The 23557-nt window shown below is 44.2% G+C and overlaps 1 protein-coding gene across 2 annotated transcripts in view; it reads right to left on the bottom strand.

Moving 5' to 3' along the window:
- Positions 1-23129, bottom strand: part of LOC125992636 (uncharacterized) — a 37215-nt gene extending 14086 nt beyond the window's left edge. The window contains exons 1-2 of one of the 2 annotated variants that reach the window (XM_049761746.2): positions 16485-23129; positions 1585-4242 (exon numbers count right to left, since the gene is read on the bottom strand). In XM_049761746.2, the coding sequence (XP_049617703.1) occupies positions 2090-2875 (786 nt within the window). In that variant the 5' untranslated portion in view covers positions 2876-4242; positions 16485-23129 and the 3' untranslated portion in view covers positions 1585-2089. Of the gene's footprint in view, positions 1-1584; positions 4243-16484 lie in introns of those variants that run through there. The other variant, XR_011086265.1, reaches the window with a different exon arrangement.
- Between the last annotated feature and the right edge of the window lie 428 nt (positions 23130-23557).

Here is a 23557-nt window from a genome sequence, read left to right on the forward strand (position 1 = left end):
ACTCCAGGTTGAATAACAAGGAAATGGGTGAAACTGGGAGAATACAAACCACATTGTATAATCAGTCATACAAACTAAATGAATTAAATCAATATGAAATCTATGAATTAGTGAATCATTATTAACATATTTATTACACATGAACACATTGACTACGGCCACAATAGGGCGACAGGAGAATGACTAACGTTAGTCATGAAACTCAATGTTAACCGACATGACGTTCGCTTTCCCAACAGATCGTCTAACATCACAGAAAACTATAATAATAATAATAATAATTTCAGAACTCAAAGGATGTATTTCGATACATAATAACTTTTTTGTCTACACTGTTTGTACTATGTGTCCTCTCTGTATCCATTGCAGCCTGGTCACCCGAGAAGAGGGACCCTCCCATCTGTGGTCTCTTCTCAAGGTTTCTCATTTCCCCTAGCTGGAGTTTTGAGTTTTTCCTTGCCCTCTTGGGAGTTTAAGATCAGGGCATGTTTGAGAATATCTTCCATTTTTCACGTCCTGAGTGTTGTCACCTAAATGTTGAACAGAGGCTGGGATTTACCGAAGTCAAATTCCTTGTTTGGCACGCTCAAACATGGTGAATTAAAAAACTCTTGAATCTTGAATCTTATACAAAGGTACATACCAACGGTGCCTTGTATAACACAAAATGTAGGTAGTAGTTTTGCCGAACTGCAGGAGAGAATAGAACAAGCAGCGTTTGCTTTCAACACCGTACTAACATGCGCTTACTTCCTTATTATAGTCACGTGACCTACTCTGTTAGAGATTTGCTCACTCCAACTTATTTTGCAAGAACCACACGGGAGACAGGCAAGTACTTTTAGACACCTGCAGGTGGCGAGTTCACTCGCTCCAGAATGAAGTCTGGCTCTCCCAACTGCAAGGACATATTTATTAAGAGAAATAGTGGGGGTAAGAGTAGACTGAATAGGAAGCCCTTGTGCTCTAGTCAAAACATATCAGGGGATGTTTTACGACCTTGTGTAGGATGAGACAAGGTAGGTTATTTATTACCGGTTGCATTCCAACATAATCATACGATAAGGATAATTTGAAAAACCCTAACATACTCCATCGTAACACTGATCACAGACTACAAAGACATGACACTCCCCATCTGGCATTTTGCCACAACCTAAAAAAGGTCCATCATACAGTTCTTACTGTTTCTCATCAGGGGCAAGAAGGAGATGGGAAGCTGGTACAGTTTTGTCCCGCCTGTCTTGGAGACCTTGACCTCAACTTTACATACCATGCCATCGTTGCTGGGGAAGACCTGAGTAATCAGTCCCAGAGGCCACTCGTTTCTCACGACCTGATTGTCTTTGAGAAGGACAAACGTTTGGGCTAGATGTTGGACTTGGCGCCACTGGGACTTGTGGAGGTCTTTGATCCAGTCACCGACTGGGGTTGAAGGTACATTCACCTTCTGGGTGAGAAGGGTTGTGTCGCTGTATAAGGTAGTCTCGTCTAGTTGCATGTCGATCTCTGAGGACATGAGTTCCGCAAGTTCCACTACAAGAACCGCTGCGCAGAGCTCAAGTCTTGCCACTGTGTGCTCGGGGATGGGGGCCAGCTTAGCCTTACCCATAACGAAGCCCACGTGGATGGTGTCCTCTGCATCTGTTAGCCTAAGATAGGCTACATCACTGATTGCTTTAGTTGAGGCGTCGCAAAAGACGCATAACTCTCTGCGTGACATTACTAAGAGAGAGATCTCTCCGTAGGTCCGAGGTATCTGGAGGGTGCCAAGGTCGTCTAAAGAAGACCGTCATGTGATCCACATCTCTTCCATCTCTTGTAGGAGAGGCGAGTCCCAGTCACTATGATCCTTTGTTAGTTTACTGAGAATGTCTTTGCCTTGGATGGTGACTGGGGCGATGAATCCGAGAGGATCGTAAATGCTGTTCATGCTAGATAGGATGCCTCGGCGGGTGAAGGGTTTCTCTTCGTTGCCTAACTTGAAGGTGAAGGTGTCGGACATTAGGTCACAGTTGAGACCCAAGCTGTGCTGCATGGGAAGTGCATCGGAACCGAGATCGAGGTCTTTGAAGTCTGTAGCGTGGTCTCAGGCTGGGAAGGCCTCCACTACTTCTCTATAGTTTGAGGCGATTTTATGCAGTCGCAAGTTTGATTCTGAGAGAGTGTCTTGCGGTCTCTTGAGCAGGTCCACTGCTGCTTCCACTGTAGGGAACGACTTCAAGCCATCATCCACATAAAAGTCCCGTTTGACAAACTGTTTGACGTCAGGGTCCCCATTCTCTCTGCTCTGCCGGAAGCAGTAGATGGCTACCGCAGGGGAGGGACTACTCCTGAATACGTGGACCCTCATGCAGTACTCGATAATGTTTTTGTATGGGTTGTTGTCCCGGAACCACAGGAACCTCAGGAAGTTGCGGTCCTCTTCCTTGACGAGGCAACAGTGGAACATTTGTTCGATGTCCGCTGTCACTGCCACAGCCTTCTTTCGGAACATGAGCAGGGTATTGTTAAGGTCAGGCCCGGTCAGCAGAACATTATTCAGTGAAACTCCTCCATGCTGGGCGCTCGAGTCGAACACCACACGGATGTTGCCGGGCTTCTTTGGATGATAAACGCCGAAGGTTGGCATGTACCAACGCTCTTCGTTCTCTTTCAGAGGAGGGGCCACTTCTATGTGTTTGTTCCGAAAGACCTTCTCCATGAAGGTGAGGAAATGCTGTTTCATCGCTGGTTCCCTTTCAAGACTCCGTCTCAGTAATGAAAGTTGATTTGTGGCCTGGACTTTGTTGTCAGAGAGGCAACGCCTTGGTGACTTAAATGGAAGCGGGGCCACCCAGCTAATATCTTTTTCTTTCTTTAGGTTCCTTTCCATGATGTTCAGGAACAAGAGGTCGTCAATGGAGGGAGCCACCTTATTATCATCCTTTGTGTTAGAGATTTGCTCACTCCAACTTATTTTGCAAGAACCAAACAGGAGACAAGCAAGTTCTTTTAGACACCTGCAGGTGGAGAGTCCATTCGTCGCTGTCTGAACAGCGATTATCGAATGAAGTCTGAAAAGTCTCCTTCCTGCAAGGGCATATTTATTAGGAGGAACAGAGTGGGGGTGAGAGTGGGGGTCAGAGTAGACGAATGGCCGAAGCCCCTGGCTGATCAAAGCACAGCAGGGGGTCCTTCACGATGTTGTGTGAACTAAACAACTTTGATTGCTTCCTCTGCAGCTAGTCACTTTGTTCTACTACTTTTGTTAAGACAGGACAACCGAGTTTAAGTATTACAGGTTACATTCCAACATAATCATAGGATCAAGATAACCTGGAAAACCCTAACATCTCCCTCCTGTTTTATCATATGATTATGTCACCCCAAACAACAAAGACAAGTAAGAAAGAAAAACATATATATATATATGTATAATGAAGAAAGAAGAACAGCAAAAATAAAAACAACAAACAATGATAGCAACACCTTCCAGTGAAGATGAGGCATTACCTCAACACCCCAGATCAAACTTATTGTGTAAGCGAAAAACCTGCTGGCCAGATGTTATTAGCAGGAAAATTCTTACACGGCCCCGTTGCCACAGGCGACCAGAATGCTATCAATAAAAAATAAAAAGAAAAACACAGAAACAGTACATCATTGTATCCATCACTTGTGAAGCATTTTCGGTGGTCAAATCATCAAGTTTCTGTAAAACATGCTCAACAGAACAGCATCTACGCAATCCACGTCTCATTATCATCATCACAACTGTCACGTCTAAGAAGTTGTATATGTGCCCGTGTTTTCGTCTGCTGATGATGTTCTAGTCTGTAGGTGAGGTCTGTTACACACACTCGTGTCCAGTTGGCAGGCAGCATCGGACAACTCTTGTGACCACAAAACCATGATCCGTACTGAACAGGCACGTGCACTCATAGGATGCAGGTGAGGCAGTGCCTCTGAACTTCTGGACGAAGTAGGTCCCGTCCGATGGTGCAGCCATGTTGGTAGTAGTGCCCTTACACCTTGAAAATGGCTCTCTCATCCTGGCACACAGCGGTGATGTCCAAAGCTCCCATCCAGTTTCCTCCTGGAGAGCAGTCGTCGTTAATGCATTTGTGGGTCCTGCAACCTTGGGTGCAACATGTGTAGTCAGCAAGACTTGGAATGGTCCCTCCCGTCGTGGCTGGCCCAGTCCCTTCCTTTGATGACCTCGATGTAGACCCAGTCTCCTGGATTGATGGGGTTGTCGACCTGTGAGGAGGAAAGATCAAGCGGCAGTAAATTTGTCTTTGACACAGTTTGAGCGTCCTGATCATATAATCTGCCAGGGACTGCTCTTCATCTGTTGTTTGCAACTCTCGTAGTCAATTGTAGTGCCCATTTAATTGGCAAATAGGAATGTTTGCGGGAAGAGTTTGAACACTTCCTAATGATTCCCTTTAACCAAAAACTATTTATGACAGGGGTGTTCCCATTTATTGCCTCCTGGTTTAAAAGAGATTGTCTTACCCATGCCTTCTTTCTCCTCACACGCTCGCACCCACACAGGGTGTGAACACACACACACACCCACGCAGACAAAGAGATTCTAATCCATCTCTCATGTAGCTTCTCTTGATAGAATCTCCTATTGGTAAATGTATAGCAGACGTTTTAGCATATAATCCCATACTCTGCTCTCTCACTTCTACTTTTTCATGTCGGTGCAGTCGTAGGTGGCCCTGTTCTAAAATTCATATAACTCGACCTCTACGTCTTAAGCTTGATGAGCCAAAATATAAGATCTTGCTCTTGTTTCCTACCGTTTTAGCCTATTTGTTTTATCCAAATCCGTTCAATCTCTGATTATAATCTGTAGCCCTACGTATTTTTCCAATTTTTATTTATTTATTTATCAAATCTCCTCAGTTCTGTCAAACTCAGTGCACAATGAACCTCCCTTCCACTTTGAACCAAGCTTCACCAAATTTGGGAACGCCGTAGCAAGGAGTGCGATTTGGTTGTCGGACACTCCAAGTCCATATCTTTTTGCCGCACTTCACCCTATCAAGTTGGTGTTCTTTTGTTGTTGCTTCAGAGCGACCCCATCCATCACTCTTGAATGAGTCCATTGTTCAAATGAGTCAATTTTCATCATTGTGAGTTCCTCCGCTTTTCACTGTCTTTTCCGTCCCCGAGGATGTTGTATTTCCTCCGGAGTGTACTTGTCCTCCTCCAAGCACAACAGCAGTCTTTTCTTGTCCTTCGCCAAAGGTCAAAGGTGCTTCAGAGCCAGGCACCATTTTGTGGTTGTTCACGGCTGCAGGCGAAGTCTCGGATTGGGTTTCAGGGACTCTGACACTGAGAATGAGAGGCTGGTTTGAACACTTGTAAGACTATCTCCAAATGTAGCTGCTTCCATCAATTTGCTGGTAATGTTTGTTTACCAAACTTCAAATTCTTCTAATAACAGCGGTCTCGTTTTTATATCGTAAATCCTGCAACTCATCCTATTTTTGAGCTACATTTTATCTATAGTTCCAATTTAATCGGACAGTATGTTGTCTTCAGTATCATTATTGAAAATCAACTCATCGAGGTCTGCTTTCCACATAGAGCCCTGATCTGTATGTCTTGACCTCTCACATGTTATTGTCATGCTTGCTCAAAAATGTGACTTAGAGTATGGTGCTGTGAATTCTCTATCTCCCCAATGAAATTGGATCCCACCTCGTAGTTCTTATCGTTCTCATGTTCCTGTTTAGCCTGCAATTGTCCAAATCAAAAATGTTTTCTTTTAACTGTCTTTCTTTTGGATCTCTAAATCTCTCGTGTTGCTAACCTATCTACACAAGAACAAAAAAATTACCACAATATAACACCAAATGTATTCGAAAATTCATTGTCATAAAGTGTTGTATTATTACTATCTTCCACTATCTGTCCTACTCACTCCCCCCCCCTTTTGAGGCTTGGCAACGCCCATGCCTCACACCTTGACAAACTTTTTGGGAGAATGCGTTCTTTACTACATACGATTCCATCATCATTTAATTTGACTTTCTTTCCAAAACGCTTCTCAATTTCTCAGTTCACACATCTACATGTGTTACTGGTTCTCCAGTTTTTTTCTAGTTAATTATCAATCCAAAAGCTACGTGTTTCTTTCTAACATTCAACCTGCTCAAAATCACTCTTTCATCAAAGTCGCTCTACTAATTTTCTATAGTAGTCGCCAACAACTTCAACCATTCAACCTGTAATTTCTTTTCATTCAGGCTATCATTCATCAATGTTCATTTGCATCTCACACGCAGTCTCCAAAAAGGAGTCTTTCTATCACATTGGTCCCAATTCATCCAAGCTCACTACACAACATTCATATATCATTTCCAACTCAGGTTTCCTGGTAGAACAATCCACCAATTCAAAAAAACTTAACTAAAACAAACAACTGGCAAATTAATCTGAAGTTTTTCTTTGTTTTTAAATTTGAAGAACTCAATCTCTCAGATTTAGCTTGCATTTAGAATTTTGTATAATCTTATAACACAACCAATCAATTATTCCTATTAAATGTAGCATTGCAAAATCTTAAATTCACAATTTAGCTTCTTCCAATTCCTGAAAGCATGTTCTGTCATTTTTTTTCTTCGAATTTCTCATGTGGGCTTGACACTTAACATGCACTAGTGTGGATTAGTTTCTGCTTGCAAACAGATTTCTCTCTTTTTCCTCTCATTTTTATCTTTCAAAATCATTTCTGTTCTGCGGTGCAAATTGGATAGACCACAGTCTAGCAAATTTTTTTTATACTAAAACTTTAGCCAATGTTCATCATTTTAACATATACGCACACACATGCACAGCTCTCGCATGCAAAAGGTAGTTCCCAGCAACAATGATTCGTCACAGGCTGGCCATTTCCTGTGGTCGATCATGAGCTGGTCCCTCCCATGCACACGAGGACAGCACATTCTAATTTTATTTATTTATCTTCTAGAAGCAAGTTGCATTTCTTTACCACTTGATTTGCATATTTTAACTTCAGTGTAACACAATTTGATCCCTATTCATTTGTAATTGGGCCTACAAACAGCATTGTCATACTTCTTGTGTGAACAGGATTTCTAATAATCTAAAAAAAATTCTAATAATCTGACAATGACATGTTTTGCTGTCATATGGGCATCTATTCTTTCTTTCTCTGTATGAGCATAAGCGGTCAAAGAGGAGGAAGCTTGTCATGCTAAAAATTTGGCTTCTCCTCTGCTCCTTCCTCCACCCTTTGATTGATATTGTTTTGCAAAACGACACTCTCGTGCGAAGTGTCCTCGTCTCCCACAGTTCCAACAGTTGTCAGAATCTCGTGGGGGTTTTGAATTATATGGCGGCCTGCAACCTTGTTGGCCTCTACCTCTCCCTCTGCCTAGCTGGGACCCTTGGAAGAAGACTGTTGTATCTTAATCTAGTTCATCATCATCATTATCTAGATGAAATACATCAGAACTTTTGCCTTTTTTGATCACTTTTTCAGCATGTCTAGCCCTTTGCATAGTTGTTGTCACACTTGCAACATCCACTTCCACCAAATGTTTCCTCACCCAGTTGCCTATTTCAGGGCGGAAATTAGTGAGGAGCGCATTTTTAAGCTGTTGTTGATAAGCACTCTCAGCTGTATCATTGAATGGGATGCCACTATGTACCCAGAATTCTTTTTCAAATCTCAATTGAATGGCGGCCTCATCACTTTTCAACTTTCTATCTTTTGTCTTTTGGATTTGTTCTCTTCTTTCTTGTGAAGCTTTCAACCACATTTTAGCACTTCTACCACTTCTTCCACATTTCAAATTTCCTTGTACTCCATACATTTTCTTCCACTTCAGCATGTATTGCATACAATTAAGAAATCTACTTGCCATGAACTTCTCGTTTTAAAGAAGAGCAGAGCAAGAGATTTACCGTTCTTATTTCCCATCTTAATTTTATTAGTTTAAGGTTTTACAATTTTTTTTCAATTTTTTTTTTCTTTGAGGATCCTCAATGCAGGTTTAAATTGACCTTTCAACAAATTACTAGCCTGTATTATTGCCGTGGATCAATGCTAGAACTGTTATTTAGTCAATTTATCCTACCAGTCACACACTCAATCACACAAACTCCAGCGCTTTTTTAGGCCTATCCAGGGATGGGTGTAAAACCCTCCCAAACAGCTTTGGAAAAACGGACAAAAGAAAAAATCTACACCCTTCTTCAATTAAGAAAAAGAAGCTCTGTTTTTCTTAGCCCGTTTCTTCCACTGGGACTTGAACCCAAGCTATTCTTTGGCTTGGAAAAACATACAAAGAAAAATCTACGCCCTTCTTTGATTAACAAAAAAGAAGCTCCGTGTTTCTTAGCACGTTCCTTCCACTGGGACTTTAACCCAAGCCAGATCCCTCAGCTCGGAAAAACAGACAAAGAAGAGTCTACACACTTCTTCGATGAACGAAAAAGAAGCTCTGCCTTTCTTAGCCTGTTTCTTCCACTGGGACTTGAACCCAAGCTATCTCCCATGCACCTCTATGTGTTACGCGTTTAACAACACAACACAATTTCAAGCCTTTAACTTACTTGTCCCCTGGTTCGTTGCACTGCCGGGTCCCGTCAATCCACCTCTGTCAGACGAAGGCAGACCTAAGATGCTGGCCCAGCGAAGAATTCTCTTCCCAGGTCTTTCTTTACCAGGTCCTGCTAATGGACGCTGGCCCGTCGACGGTGTACAGCGCGTCGTCCTCCGTCAGCCAGATGATGGGTATGAGGGTCCCGGGTTTCGGCACCAAAATGTTAGAGATTTGCTCGCTCCAACTTATTTTGCAAGAACCAAACAGGAGACAAGCAAGTTCTTTTAGACACCTGCAGGTGGAGAGTCCATTCGTCGCTGTCTGAACAGCGATTATCGAATGAAGTCTGAAAAGTCTCCTTCCTGCAAGGGCATATTTATTAGGAGGAACAGAGTGGGGGTGAGAGTGGGGGTCAGAGTAGACAAATGGCCGAAGCCCCTGGCTGATCAAAGCACAGCAGGGGGTCCTTCACGATGTTGTGTGAACTAAACAACTTTGATTGCTTCCTCTGCAGCTAGTCACTTTGTTCTACTACTTTTGTTAAGAGAGGACAACCGAGTTTAAGTATTACAGGTTACATTCCAACATAATCATAGGATCAAGATAACCTGGAAAACCCTAACACTTTGTTTGTTGAAACACTGTAGAACCCAGCTGGTCGGTTTCTCTGTTGCCGGCAAGTTTCTCTGTCGACTGTGGCTTAGGATGATTGGTGCCTTGGAATTGACTGTACCTCTCTTTCACCTGAAAGACGTTCGGGCAGGGTTCGAAGATGGAGGGGCGTTTCTGCTCTGTAGTCCTTGTTAGGGTTTTTCAAATTATCCTTATCGTATGATTATGTTGGAATGCAACCGGTAATAAATAACCTACCTTGTCTCATCCTACACAAGGTCGTAAAACATCCCCTGATATGTTTTGACTAGAGCACAAGGGCTTCCTATTCAGTCTACTCTTACCCCCACTCTTTCTCTTAATAAATATGCCTTTTGCGAGTGATCTCTCCACTTGCAGGTGTCTAAAAGAACTTGCTTGTCTTCCGTGTGGTTCTTGCAAAATAAGTTGGAGTGAGCAAATCTCTAACAGTCCTGGTATACAGGGCCCCTGTTTATGGTGTCAGGCTTGTGAAACCCTCCCAAACACACATTTCCGACGATCACCCATCCAAAGTCGAGTTTCTGGGCGAATGGAGCATCTCTTGGACCGTTCACCTGCTTGGGGACTTTTTGGGCCGTGATGATGTCTCGCCTAAGGAGAAGCATTATGGGAGTGCTCTGTTCAAGTTCTGGGATGAAATGAGCGATTGATTTCAGGTTGGATGCAGCATTCGGAGTTGGTATCTCGGATCTGTTGTTTGGGATGTCGTTACATTCTACAAGACTTGGTAGGAGAAGCCTAACTTTGCCGTCCATGGATTCAATTTGGTAGCCCAGAGCTCTTCTCCCCATGGTTTCTGTCACTCCAGAGCATGTGCGGAGAGAGTATGGAGAAGGGGGTCCTTGGACATTGACACCTTTTTCAATAAGGTGCCCCCGGCTTCCCGGTAACGGGTTTGTCTTAGCCGGGTTCAGAGATTCGTCCGTAATCTAACCACCCGAGTTAAATTAACTCCACCGGAATCAATCTAATTTCTGTACGACGCCAATCCCTCTCAAGTCACCTGAAGCTCGAGCCGAGTAATTCAATTCGAGGCAAGACTTTATAATTTTATAACTACGAAGACTATCCAATTCTTTAACATGTACGGAGTGACTTTTTACGCGACCCGTCAAAAAGGGAAACGGGCCTGCGCCCTCCAAAGAATTAAATTGTGTGAACTTTTCGCCTTCACACAATAATAATAATAATAATAATAATAATAATAATAATAATAATAATAATAATAATAATAATAATAATAATAAAAGTGAATGGTGTAGAATAACATATGAGTGAAAACCATTGCCTTCACACAATAATGAGGATTGGTGTAGAATAACATATGTGTGAAGGCCATCGAAGGGGCTCACAACCCCCTTATGATGAATAAAATAAATGGATTGCGTTTTCCCTCGCCCTGACGCGGGTCACTGGGGCCCCCCTCTGGAGCCAGGCCTGGAGGCGTGACTCGAAGGCGAGCGTCTGGTGGAAGGGCCTTCGCCCATTGGGCCCGGCCGGGCACAGCCCGAAAAGGAAACGTGGGTCCCCCTTCCCATGGGCTCACCACCTGTGGGTGGGGCCAAAGGGGTCGGGTACAGTGTAAGCTGGGCGGCGGCCAAAGGCATGGACCTTGGCGGTCTGATCCCCAGCTACAGAAGCTGGCTCTTGGGATATGGAATGTCACCTCTCTGGCTGGAAAGGAGCCCGAGCTGGTGTGAGAGGCAGAAAAGTTCAGACTAGACATAGTCATACTTGCCTCCACGCACAGTTTGGGTTCCGGTACAAGCCCCTCTTTCTTGGAGTCCCCGGAGGAAGTGCTGGAGAGCACTCTTTCTGGGGACTCCATTGTTCTACTGAGTGACTTCAATGCTCATGTGGGCAATGACAGTGAGACCTGGAAGGGCATGATTGGGAGGAACAGCCCCCCCCGATTTGAACCCGAGCTGTGTTCTATTATTGGACTTCTGTGCTCGACACGGATTTTCTATAATGAACACCATAATCAAAAATAAGGGTGTCCATGTGTGCACTTGGCACCAGGACACCCTAGGCCACAGTTCGATGATCGACTCTGTAGTTGTGTCATCGGATTTGCGGCCGTATGTTTTGGACACTCGGGTGAAGAGAGGGGCGGAGCTGTCAACTGATCACCACCTGGTGGTGGGTTGGCTCCGATGGTGGGGGAAGATGCCGGTCCGACCTGGCAGACCCAAATACTCTGTGAGGGTCTGCTGGGAACGTCTGGCAGAATCTCCTGTCAGGAAGAGCTTCAACTCCCACCTCCGGCAGAGCTTTTCCCACGTCCCGGGGGAGGCGGGGGACATTGAGTCTGAGTGGACCATGTTCTGCGCCTCCATTGTTGAGGCGGCCGACTGGAGCTGTGGCCGTAAGGTCGTTGCTGCATGTCGTGGCGGCAATCCCCGAACCCGCTGGTGGACACCGGCGGTAAGGGATGCCGTCAAGCTGAAGAAGGAGTTCTATCGGGCCGTTTTGGCCTGCGAGACTCCGGAGGCAGCCGACAGGTACCGGATGGCCAAGCGGAACGTGGCGGTTGCTGAGGCAAAAACCCGGGCGTGGGAGGAGTTTGGTGAGGCCATGGAGAATGACTTCCGGATGGCTTTGAGGAAATTCTGGTCCACCATCCGGCGTCTCAGGAGGGGGAAGCAGTGCAACGTCAACACTGTTTACAGTGGGGATGGCATGCTGCTGACCTCCTCAATTCCACCTACACGCCTTCCATTGTGGAAGCAGGGCCTGGGGACTCCGAGGCGGACTCTCCAATCTCTGGGGTCGAAGTCACTGAAGTAGTTAAAAAACTCCTCGGTGGCAAGGCCCCGGGGGTGGATGAGATGCGCCTGGAGTTCTTAAGGGCTCTGGATGTTGTGGGGCTGTCATTGCTTACACGCCTCTACAATATTGCGTGGACATCGGGGACAGTACCTCTGGATTGGCAGACTGGAAGGGGGACCGGAGGATAGGTTCCAATTACAGGGGAATCACACTCCTCAGCCTCCCTGGTAAGGTCTATTCAGGGGTGCTGGAGAGGAGGGTCCATCGGGAGGTCGAACCTCAGATTCAGGAGGAGCAGTGTCGCTTTTGTCCCAGCCGTGGAACAGTGGACCAGCTCTACACCCTCAGCAGGATCCTCGAGGGTGCATGGGAGTTCGCCCAACCAGTCCACATGTGTTTTGTGGACTTGGAGAAGAAGTTCGACCGTGTCCCTCGGGACGTTCTTCGGAGGGTGCTTCGGGAGTACGGGGTGCCGAGCCAACTGATAAGGGCGGTTCGGTCCCTGTATCACCGATGCAAGAGTTTGGTCCGCATTTCCGGCAGTAAGTCGGATTCGTTCCCAGTGAGTGGCCTTTGTCACCGATTCTGTTCATCATTTTTATGGACAGAATTTCTAGGCGCAGCCGAGGCGTTGAGGGGGTCCGGTTTGGGGACCTCAGCATTCTCTGCTTTTTGCAGACGACGTGGTGCTGTTGGCTTCTTCAGGCCGTGATCTCCAGCTCTCACTGGAGCGGTTCTCAGCCGAGTGTGAAGCGGTCGGGATGAGGTCAGCACCTCCAAATCCGAGTCCATGGTCCTCGATCTGAAAAGGGTGGAATGCCCTCTCCAGATCGGGGATGAGATCCTGCCCCAAGTGGAGGAGTTTAAGTATCTTGGGGTCTTGTTCACGAGTGAGGGGAGGATGGAGCGCGAGATTGAAGGACGGATCGGTGCAGCGTCGGCAGTAATGCGGACTCTGTACCGGTCCGTCGTGGCAAAGAGAGAGCTGAGCCAAAAGGCAAAGCTCTCAATTTACCGGTCGATTTACGCTCCTACCCTCACCTATGGTCACGAGCTATGGGTCGTGACCGAAACAACGAGATCCCGGATACAAGCGGCCAAAATGAGTTTTCTCCGCAGGATGTCCGGGCTCTCCCTTAGAGATAGGGTGAGAAGCTCGGTCATCCGGGAGACACTCGGAGTAGAGTCGCTACTCCTCCACGTTGAGAGGAGCAAGATGAGGTGGCTCGGGCATCTCATCAGGATGCCTCCTAGATGCCTCCCTGGGGAGGTGTTCCGGGCATGTCCCACCGGTAGGAGACCCCGGGGACGACGCAGGACGCGCTGGAGAGACTATATCTCTCAGCTGGCCTGGGAACGCTTTGGGATCCCCCGGGATGAGCTGGATGAAGTGGCTGAGGAGAGGGAAGTCTGGGAGTCCCTCCTGAAGCTGCTGCCCCCGCGACCCCGGATAAGCGGAAGAAGATGGATGGATGGATGGATGGATGGATGGATGGATGGATGGATGGATGGATGGATGGACGGACGGACGGACGGACGGGCGGGCAGGCGGGCGGGCGGGCGGATGGATGGATGGATGGATTTGGATTAAAAATCTGACATAATGCAACCTGGCCTGTTTACTGCAGTCACAAACACCAATATCATCCTTGTTATTAATGCAACAATAACAATAATAAAACAAACTTAATACACCTAAGAAAAAGTCATTCAACTTTCATAAAGTTGTTCATTTGTATTTAATTTATTATTATTTTAATCTTTAACTTTTCTGGTAGTGTAAATGACAACAGATTCTCATTTGCAATATTAACCTGTCTGCAGAAAGTAAAATATATAGTTATATATTTACAAGTTCATTTACAGTAGTAATGGTTCGAGGAATGTCAGTGCGAATGGGCTATTTTCATCTAACAAAATATTGCCCACGTTACAAAAAGTTTGGACACCCGTGGTGTAGAGAGTCTTAGCGTTTTGTTTTATAAGGTTGTGGAAACAGATACGAGTGGACCATTTTAGATAACTAACTAAGCAAATCATTTGGAAAGTTTCAACAACTGAATCTGGAAACTTTCCACGAGTCAAGGAAAGGTGGAAGGTTTTAGCAAAGTTAATTATTCTAGTCTACATCCCAACATAGTCATACAATCAAAGTAATTTGTCAACCCTAACACATAGTCATGGGTTTTCATTTGTTATGGTTAGTATATGTGGTCTATATTTACTTACTTTTATGTATTACGTACTTTTATTTTGAAGGATGGTGCACAGGAAGTATTGTTTTTACTATTTCTGTTTGACAAATGTGCTCAATAAAAAAAACTGTTGTTACCAATGTGTTGATTGGCACTGGCAAACCAAAATGAGTTGTGATGGTCATCATTTTGTTCTTTGTCCACAGTATTACTCATTTTATTGAAATAACTCTGCTAACGTTTTCGACCGCAGTGGGGGATGCCTTGGTGGCTACAGTTGGCCACCCAGGTATGAGGAACAAGCAAATTTTGGGTCACCCTTTCCAGACCCTTCTCCAATTTCGGGTGAGCAATGCAAACCCTAAATAGGGCTGCTCAGTCCAGCAGGTGCTGAAGCAAGATCTTGTTCCTGAATCCCAATCTTCCAACGATCATCACACCCGCTCCGCCCCTGTGAAGGACTCAAGCTTGGAACTTCCAGTCACATCCTTGATCTGCCCCCTTCGCTTTATCCTGTCACCAGAGGACTTTACAAAAGAAGCTGAAGCTTGCGCAAAGAGTGGATTTCTGTGAGGAATGGGGCGCGCATTTCCTTCCCCCACAATCCACATAAAGCCACACTCACCATATTCCAGTGGCACGTGAAGCTCAGGTGAGTGCAGTTGCAGGGGACTGCCAGAAATCCGGTCTATCGGAAATCTGCCCATATGTGTATCCCCGGAGCACTGCATCGCTCTTAGTCTGGCCTCAATCCTTCGACCTGTTCCGCTACTCCTGGCAGTGTTACCCAAACCAAACAGGTCGAAGGGTAGAGGCCAGACTAAGAGTGATCCACTGCTCCGGGGGTACACATATGGGCAGATTTCCGTTAGACTGGATCTCTGGCAGCCTGCAACTGTACTAACCTGAAGGTGTATCCCATTATCCCCGGAGGGATACAGTGACCCAGCGGATCTTATTGAGTGGAGAACTACAAATTCCTGGGTGTTCGCCTTAACAATAAACTGGACTGAACTGATCACACCCACGCCCTGTACAAAAAGGGCCAGAGTCACCTCCACCTGCTGAGGAGACTGAGGTCCTTCGGTGTCTTCAGGGCTGGGCAAAATACGGCCCGCGGGCCACATCCGGCCCTTTGTGCGTCCCTGTCCGGCCCGCATGAGGCCAATCGTAAATTATATTTGATTACAACTTAATTAAGAGCAAGCTCTGTCCTGGGCTGTCCCCTGGACTCCATTGAGGTTGTGGGTGAGAGGAGGACGTTGATTAAGCTTAAATCCTTCGTGGACAACACCTCTCACCCCCTCCATGAGATTGTGCGGTCCCTGAGCAGCTCCTTTAGCGGCAGGCTTTTGCACCCTCTGTGTAGGAAGGAACGGTTCCGCAGGTCCTTCATTCCCTCTGCTGTCAAACTTTACAACATGCATGCCACCTGATAAAATGAATGGGTTTCGTCTCTGCTAGCAGCGCTTGTGTTTGTCCTTGTCTGTTATTTCCCCTTTTTTATAATTCTGGCACTTGTTTTTATTTGGACTCGTATTGTTCTTGCATTCATTATGCGCTGCTGTGACAAGTGAATTTCCCCGGTGTGGGATGAATAAAGTTCTATCATCGTCATCATCATCATCATCATCATCATCATCATCATCATCATCATCATCATCATCATCATCACCTTATCGTGCGCGTCTCCATGACCCCTAGAGCTAGTTTTGTACTCCTGGAAGGGTTACACACACGCACGCATGCACACAAACACACACGCACACGCGCGCGTGTGTGTCTGTGCGTGTCTGTGCGTGTGGGCGTGGGTGGGACAGTACATAGATGCAAAGACAAATCCAACAATTTATGGCAAATTAAGTTTTTCAGGTCTCTAATTGTGTACTTCGCTTGCATTCATACTTCCAACTAAGTTAATTTATCATCCATACATACCCAGGTGAGCAAATTAATATGAATCTTGAAACCTGACATGAAACAAGAATTATATTTACAAAATAAAGGATTAAAAACAGATTGTTTACGTTGCAGACCATCATTCAAATATTATCTACAGAAATCTTCCGGAATTTAAAAAGAAAGAAAAAAAAAGTATGTTAGAACAGTTAACACGCCTTAGGCTGGTTAGATGTTCTTGGACCTAAAAATACATTTGAATCGCATTAATCGTTTCCCAAGACGCTAGAACAAACTGTCACAACTCACTTGCTGTGTTTCACCAGAGAGAGCCAGACTGTATTGAAAAAGAAAAGAAAAAGGAAAAAAATTAAAAGGTTTTACACTATACCTTGCTTGGGCTGCAGGGCGATGAATTTCGAAGCTTCGTCCATTTTTGTCTGAAACCCCGTGGAAAGCTCATGCTCGCGTAGAAAACAAAATAACATACACTTCTAGCATCAAACTCAACGACCAATATATAAGTACCGAATTCTCACATAGTTGGAAAAACGGCACCAGACGCAAAAACCTTAGTCAAACAAAAGCACACCGGCGGCCGAAAATAACCCCATTCAGAATTTCGGTCGCTGCCTTGCTTCCAATGTGTTGCTTTATCCAAAGGTATGATTAAAATTATTTTGGGATTCGAGCGGCTTTTAGCAGCCTCTCTGTCCGCTACAGGCGGGACCATATCATACAGACTGCTACGTTGTTATTATCCTGGACTCCGCCTCCGAGACGGTTTCCTCTTCAAGCTCGAAAACTGTTCGGTAGATTATACTACTGTGAAAAAAGTACCTCACGGATATCATTGTAAAAGGTCACTTAGTTTTGCCTCATACTCATTTTCTTTATTGTTACTACTGTAGTTGTATTTGTTTATTCTACTTCTTTACATTCAATTTATTTTTGTTATTATTGAGTATGTAAAATGTTGATTGTACGACTGTGTCTTTCTCTCTCCCTCCACCTATATACATAAGAAAATAATGAACCAAAGTTGTGTTGAATAAACAAATGATAGAAGATCATGGAAAGGCTCTTTTTTCTTTTTTCAAATTTTAAACAAGAAACGGGAGACGGCTCCTGTTAGAGATATGCTCACTCCAACTTATTTTGCAAGAACCACACGGGAGACAAGTAAGTCCTTTTGGACACCTGCAGGTGGAGAGTCCATTCGTCGCTGTGCGTGCAGCGATGATCGAATGGAGGTCTGAAAAATCTCCTTCCTGCAAGGGCATATTTATTAGGAACAGAGTGGGGGTGAGAGTGGGCGTCAGAGTAGACAAATGGCCGAAGCCCCTGGCTTGTTGATCAAAGCACAGCAGGGGGTCTTTCACAATGTTGTGTAAACAAAACAACTTTGATTGCTTCCTCTGCAGCTAGTCAATCAGTTCAAAAGATCTTAGCACTTTGTTCTACTACTTTTGTTAAGACAGGACAGGCGAGGGTAATTATTACAGGTTACATTCCAACATAATCCTACGATAAAGATAACCTGGAAAACCCTAACATCTCCCTCCTGTTTTATCATATGATTATGTCACCCCAAATAACAAAGACAAGTAAGAAAAAAACATATATATATGTATAATGAAGAAAGAAGAATAGTAAAAATAAAAACAACAAACAATGATAGCAACACTTTCCAGTGAAGATGAGGCATTACCTCAACACCCCAGATCAAACTTATTGTGTAAGCAAAAAACCTACTGGCCAGATGTCATTAGCAGGAAAATTCTTACACGGCCCCTGTGCCACAGGCGACCAGAATGCTATCAATAAAAAATAAAAAGAAAAACACAGAAACAGTACATCATTGTATCCATCACTTGCGAAGCATTTTCGATGGTCAAATCATCAAGTTTCTGTAAAACATGCTCAACAGAACAGCATCTACGCAATCCACGTCTCATTATCATTATCACATCTGTCACGTCTAAGAAGTTGTATATGTGCTCGTGTTTTCGTCAGCTGATGATGTTCTAGTCTGTAGGTGAGGTCTGTCACACACACTGGCGCAACCTTGGATGCAACATGTGTAGTCAGCAAGACTTGAAATGGTCCCTCCCGTCGTGGCTGGCCCAGTTCCTTCTTTTGATGACCTTGGTGTAGACCCAGTCTCCTGGATTGATGGGGTTGTCGACCTGTGAGGAGGAAAGATCAAGCGGCAGTAAATTTGTCTTTGACACAGTTTGAGCGTCCTGATCATATAATCTGCCAAGGACTGCTCTTCATCTGTTGCTTGCAACTCTCGTAGTCAATTGTAGTGCCCATTTAACTGGCAAATAGGAATGTTTGCGGGAAGATTTTGAACACTTCCTAATGATTCCCTTTAACCAAAAACTATTTATGACAGGGGCATTCCCATTTATTGCCTCCTGGTGTAAAAGAGATTGTCTTATCCATGCCTTCTTTCTCCTCACACGCTCGCACCCACACAGGGTGTGCACACACACACACACACACACTCACACACAGACAAAGGGATTCTAATCCATCTCTCATGTAGCTTCTCTTGATAGAATCTCCTATTGGTAACTGTATAGCAGACGTTTTAGCATATATTCCCATACTCTGCTCTCTCACTTCAACTTTTTCATGTCGGTGCAGTCGTAGGTGGCCCCTATTGCAGTCATTGCCTTGTTAACTGTCGCCGTGTGACTCCTATGCATGATTGTGTGAATGTCAAAAATTGAACGTACCTAACTTTCTGACCATCCAACCTCCACTGTGGAACAAAAAACCTTACTATTGTATTGAGTAGGTACATTGAGCAACCTAGCTTCCTCCTGACTGCCAAATGTCCTGTTCTAAAATTTATATAACTCGACCTCTACGTCTTAAGCTTGATGAGCCAAAATATAAGATCTTGCTCTTGTTTCCTACCATTTTAGCCTATTTGTTTTATCCAAATCCGTTCAATCTCTGATTATAATCTGTAGCCCTACGTATTTTTCCAATTTTTATTTATTTATTCATCAAATCTCCTCAGTTCTGTCAAACTCAGTGCACAATGAACCTCCCTTCCACTTTGAACCAAGCTCCACCAAAGTTGGTAACGCCAAGGAGTGCGATTTGGTTGTCGGACACTCCAAGTCCATTTCTTTTTGCCGCACTTCACCCTATCAAGTTGGTGTTCTTTTGTTGTTGCTTCAGAGCGACCCCATCCATCACTCTTGAATGAGTCCATTGTTCAAATGAGTCAATTTTCATCATTGTGAGTTCCTCCGCTTTTCACTGTCTTTTCTCGTCCCCGAGGATGTTGTCTGTCCTCCGGAGTGTACTTGTCCTCCTCCAAGCACAACAGCAGTCTTTTCTTGTCCTTCGCCAAAGGTCAAAGGTGCTTCAGAGCCAGGCACCATTTTGTGGTTGTTCACGGCTGCAGGCGAAGTCTCGGATTGGGTTTCAGGGACTCTGACACTGAGAATGACATGCTGGGACATCAAACTTGTAAGACTATCTCCAAATGTAGCTGCGCCATCAATTTGCTGGTAACATTGTTTACCAAACTTCAAATTCTCCTAATAACAGCGGTCTCGTTTTTATATCGTAAATCCTGCAACTCATCCTATTTTTGAGCTACATTTTATCTATAGTTCCAATTTAATCGGACAGTATGTTGTCTTCAGTATCATTATTGAAAATCAACTCATCGAGGTCTGCTTTCCACATCAAGCCCTAATCTGTATGTCTTGACCTCTCACATGTTATTGTCATGCTTGCTCAAAAATGTGACTTAGAGTATGGTGCTGTGAATTCTCAATCTCCCCAATGAAATTGGATCCCACCTCGTAGTTCTTATCGTTCTCATGTTCCTGTTAGCCTGCAATTGTCCAAATCAAAAATGTTTTCTTTTAACTGTCTTTCTTTTGAACCTCTAAATCTCTCGTGTTGCTAACCTATCTACACCCTAACAAAAAATTTACCACAATATAACACCAAATGTATTCGAAAATTCATTGTCATAAAGTGTTGTATTATTACTATCTTCCACTATCTGTCCTACTCACTCCCCCCTTTTGAGGCTTGGCAACGCCCATGCCTCACACCTTGACAAACTTTTTGGGAGAATGCGTTCTTTACTACATACGATTCCATCATCATTTAATTTGACTTTCTTTTCAAAACGCTTCTCAATTTCTCAGTTCACACATCTTCTACATATGTTACTGGTTCTCCAGTTTTTTTCTCTAGTTAATTATCAATCCAAAACCTACGTGTTTCTTTCTAACATTCAACCTGCTCAAAATCACTCTTTCATCAAAGTCGCTCTACTAATTTTCTATAGTAGTCGCCAACACCTTCAACCATTCAACCTGTAATTTCTTTTCATTCAGGCTATCATTCATCAATGTTCATTTGCATCTCACACACAGTCTCCAAAAAGGAGTCTTTCTATCACATTGGTCCCAATTCATCCAAGCTCACCACACAACATTCATATATCATTTTCAACTCAGGTTTCCTGGTAGAACAATCCACCAATTCAAAAAAAACTTAACTAAAACAAACAATTGGCAAATTAATCTGATTTTTTTCTTTGTTTTTAAATTTGAAGAACTGAATCTCTCAGATTTAGCTTGCATTTAGAATTTTGCATAATCTTATAACACAACCAATCAATTATTCCTATTAAATGTGGCATTGCAAAATCTTAAATTCACAATTTAGCTTCTCCCAATTCCTGAAAGCATGTTCTGTTGTTTTGTTAACTCCGAATTTCTCATGATGGCTTGACACTAACATGCACTAGTGTGGATTAGTTTCTGCTCGCAAACAGATTTCTCTCTTTTTCTTTCATTTTTATCTGTCAAAATTGTTTCTGTTCTGCGATGTAAATTGAATAGACAACAGTCTAGCAAATTTCTTTATACTAAAAGTTTAGCCAATCTTCATCAACTTAACACATACGCACACACATGCACAGCTCTCGCGTGCGGAAGGTAGGTCTCAGCAACAATGATTCGTCACAGGCTGGCCATTTCCTGTGGTCGATCATGAGCTGGTCCCTCCCATGCACACGAGGACAGCACATTCTAATTTTATTTATTTACCTTCTAGAAGCAAGTTGCATTTCTTTACCACTTGATTTGCATATTTTAACTTCAGTGTAACACAATTTGATCCCTATTCATTTGTAATTAGGCCTACAAACAGCATTGTCATACTTCTTGTGTGGACAGGGGCTCTAACAATCTAAAACGATTTTTGATAACCTGACAATGACATGTTTTGCTGTCATATGGGAGAGGTTTCAGATCTTTTAAATTTCGATACATGATTTGCATAGGACCGGAAACTCCTCTTGCCCCTTGCTTGAGCCGCGGCTTGAGCTGCGGCCTTGCACCTGCTCACAGGGGCCTTATTGTCTCCTGGTCTGACAAACACTTGTGACCGCATCAGTTTTCATCTTTCTAGCTTTTGTCTCTTGAATTCGTTCTCATCTCTTTGTGAAGATTTCCACCACACTCTAGCACTTCTACCACGTCTTCCACATTTCAAATTTCCTTGTACTCCATACATTTTCTTCCACTTCAGCATGTATTGCATACAATTAAGAAATCTACTTGCCATGAACTTCTCGTTTTAAAGAAGAGCAGAGCAAGAGATTTACCGTTCTTATTTCCCATCTTAATTTTAGTAGTTTAAGGTTTTACAATTTTTTTTTCATTTTTTTTTTTTTCTTTGAGGATCCTCAATGCAGGTTTAAATTGACCTTTCAACAGATTACTAGCCTGTTTTATTGTGGTGGATCAACGCTAGAACTGCTTTTTAGTCAATTTATCCTACCAGTCACACACTCAATTACACAAACTCCAGCGCTTTTTTTTTCAGGCCTATCCAGGGATGGGTGTAAAACCCTCCCAAACAGCTTTGGAAAAACGGACAAAAGAAAAAATCTACGCCCTCCTTCAATTAAGAAAAAGAAGCTCTGTTTTTCTTAGCCCGTTTCTTCCACTGGGACTTGCACCCAAGTTATTCTTTGGCTTGGAAAAACATACAAAGAAAAATCTACGCCCTTCTTTGATTAACAAAAAAGAAGCTCCGTGTTTCTTAGCACGTTCCTTCCACTGGGACTCTAACCCAAGCCAGATCCCTCAGCTCGGAAAAACAGACAAAGAGTCTACACACTTCTTCGATGAACGAAAAAGAAGCTCTGCCTTTCTTAGCCTGTTTCTTCCACTGGGACTTGAACCCAAGCTGGCTCCCGTGCACCTCTATGTGTTACGCGTTTAACAACACAACACAACTTCAGGCCTTTAACTTACTTGTCCCCTGGTTCGTTGCACTGCCGGGTCCCGTCAATCCACCTCTGTCAGACGAAGGCAGACCTAAGATGCTGGCCCAGCGAAGAATTCTCTTCCCAGGACTTTCTCCTCCAGGTCCTCTTAATGGACGCCTGCTTGTCGACAATGCAGCACGTCCTCCTTCGTCAGCCAGATAGCGGGTATGAGGGATCCCGGGTTTCGGCACCAAAATGTTAGAGATTTGCTCACTCCAACTTATTTTGCAAGAACCACACGGGAGACAAGTAAGTCCTTTTGGACACCTGCAGGTGGAGAGTCCATTCGTCGCTGTGCGTGCAGCGATGATCGAATGGAGGTCTGAAAAATCTCCTTCCTGCAAGGGCATATTTATTACGAACAGAGTGGGGGTGAGAGTGGGGGTCAGAGTAGACAAATGGCCGAAGCCCCTGGCCTGTTGATCAAAGCACAGCAGGGGGTCTTTCACGATGTTGTGTAAACAAAACAACTTTGATTGCTTCCTCTGCAGCTAGTCAATCAGTTCAAAAGATCTTAGCACTTTGTTCTACTACTTTTGTTAAGACAGGACAGGCGAGGGTAATTATTACAGGTTACATTCCAACATAATCCTACGATAAAGATAACCTGGAAAACCCTAACAGCTCCCATTTCATGGTGGGAGCAACACTGCCTCCCGGCGGATGGAAGAAGGTTTACCTTTCAACACGTGTGTGTGTGTGTGTGTGTGTGTGTGTGTGTATGTGTGTGTGTGCGTGTGTGCGTGTGCGTGTGTGTGTGTGTGTGTGTGTGTGTGCGTGCGTGGGTGCGTGCGTGTGCGGGCGTGCGCGCGCGTGTGTGTCAGTAAGTTAAACGGTACATGGATGCAAAGACAAATCAAACAATTTGCATGCATGCATGTGCTTGTGTTTGTGAGCGTGTGCACGTGCGCACACACACACACACACACACACACACACACACACACACACACACACACACACACACACACACACACACATACACTCACTCTTGAACTGTATAGTGTTAAAGAACAATTCTGAGTTTGTGATTCGCTTTACTGCATAGAGACAGGTTCAAGTTGAATTGAAGGAGCAAATGGAAAGGATAAACGATTACAATGGACTCTTATTTATTGGTGCAATGTTATGTAGTT

The sequence above is a fragment of the Syngnathus scovelli genome, unplaced genomic scaffold (genome assembly GCF_024217435.2).
Source record: "Syngnathus scovelli strain Florida unplaced genomic scaffold, RoL_Ssco_1.2 HiC_scaffold_23, whole genome shotgun sequence".
NCBI classification, from domain to species: Eukaryota; Metazoa; Chordata; class Actinopteri; order Syngnathiformes; family Syngnathidae; genus Syngnathus; species Syngnathus scovelli.